Raw genomic sequence first — 1,569 nt, forward strand, 5'->3', positions numbered from 1 at the left:
CTCCGAGATCATACCTGAAGGGCGTGGAGGCCGTGGAGTGCGGCGTGGTGGCGTGCGAGAAGGGCGTGGGCGGCGCGCTGATGGGCGTGGTGGCGAAGGGCGCGGCGGCGTCGGTGTTGAAGGGCGGCGGGGGCGTGGAGAGGATGGGCACGGCGTACTCGCCGCCCACCACGTTGCTGCTCTTGCTCTGGTGGCCGGGGGTGGCGGCGCCGTCCTTGGAGAAGTCGCTGAAGTGCCTGCCGATGGTGGCCACGCTGTACTCGGAGGCGGAGAAGAGCGGCGTCTTGTAGGGCTCGTGGTAGAGCGATCCCTCCTCGTCGGGCACGGCCACGGGGCCGTACATGGCCGCGCCCGCGCCGCCGCTCGTGCCCGAGTAGCTGGTGGCCAGGCGCAGGCTCTTCATGTCGAAGGCCACGCTGGCCGTGTCCGACAGCGGGCTCTTGAGTACGTGCGGCGACGCCTTCTTCTTGCGCAGGCGCCGCACGTACACCAGCAGCCCCGCCGCCACCAGCAGGAACACGGCCACCACGAAGCCGATCACCACGCCCATGTACGCCCGCGTGTGGGCGTGCACGGCGGACACGGCCGACACGTCGTGCGAGTCGTCGCGGCGGCCGGCCGTGTGCTCCGCCGGCGCCGATGTCTCGCCGTCAGTCCAGTCCGTCAGGTTGCACAGGCACGGCTCTGCAACAGAGACGGTCAGGGGTCAGCGAGGGCAAGGAGGCGCAAAGGGCTAGAAGGCGGCCATTGCAGCCATGCTAAGTGCTAAATGATCACATGCAACTCAATAGGAAGCCACCAGCACAGGAGAGCAGGAGAGGAGCCGAGCTTACAAAAGAGCGAACACTCAGTCTCTCGATTCCACAGCTAAGCTGTAGTTCTCCTCGCAGATCGTCCTGCAATCACAGCAAATAACGAACAGAACATCAAAAGTCACGCTCTGTACAGGGTACATGCTAGGGATCAAAATACACACAACTAAATCCTCTAGTTTAAGTGTTCCAATCACGGGTATTTAATTCTTATAAGAGAGGAACGGCAGCAGCTTCATCAACGCTCGACAATTCAAATAAAATACAGTAGCATAAAAACTGACTCATAAAGGAAAAATAAATACAGTACAATATATCAACTCATGCAAGTCCTCAGCTAACTCACAGACCAAAAGAAGAGGTGGATAAAAATCAATGAAGCTGAACTAAAGGAATAAGCAGCCCACGCAAAGCAAACGAAGAGCGATGAATAACGAAAGGTAATGAGAGAGCCTTACCGCTGTCGAAGTAGACCTCGCTGACGGCCAGCCAGGGACCCGAGAAGAAGAACAGCGCCTTCAGGACCCTGCCCGTGCGGTGCCTCAGGTCGAGGGTGAGGTTGTGGCTCCCCGCCGGCAGGGTCGGGGGCCAGCTCGAGGGTGACTTCAGGGGCTTGTCGTGGTAGTTGGTGCCGTCCTCGCTGAAGTGCACCTCGGCCTTGGAGGGCGGCTGCGGAGGCAACGGGCGCGGAATTAGCAAGGGAAACTACGCACGCACTCAGGCTGCACAGCACTAGGCGCAGACCAAACCGCGAGGA

At 60.2% G+C, this 1,569-nt stretch overlaps 1 protein-coding gene across 1 annotated transcript in view; it reads right to left on the reverse strand.

Moving 5' to 3' along the window:
• The window catches only part of LOC119594225, a 12,799-nt gene that overhangs the window by 7,114 nt on the left and 4,116 nt on the right, over positions 1-1,569 (reverse strand). The window contains exons 2-3 of the mRNA XM_037943295.1: positions 1,271-1,481; positions 15-684 (exon numbers count right to left, since the gene is read on the reverse strand). Of these exons, the coding sequence (XP_037799223.1) occupies positions 15-684; positions 1,271-1,481 (881 nt within the window). The remainder of the gene's footprint in view (positions 1-14; positions 685-1,270; positions 1,482-1,569) is intronic.

This window comes from Penaeus monodon, chromosome 33, assembly GCF_015228065.2.
Source record: "Penaeus monodon isolate SGIC_2016 chromosome 33, NSTDA_Pmon_1, whole genome shotgun sequence".
Taxonomy (NCBI): Eukaryota; Metazoa; Arthropoda; class Malacostraca; order Decapoda; family Penaeidae; genus Penaeus; species Penaeus monodon.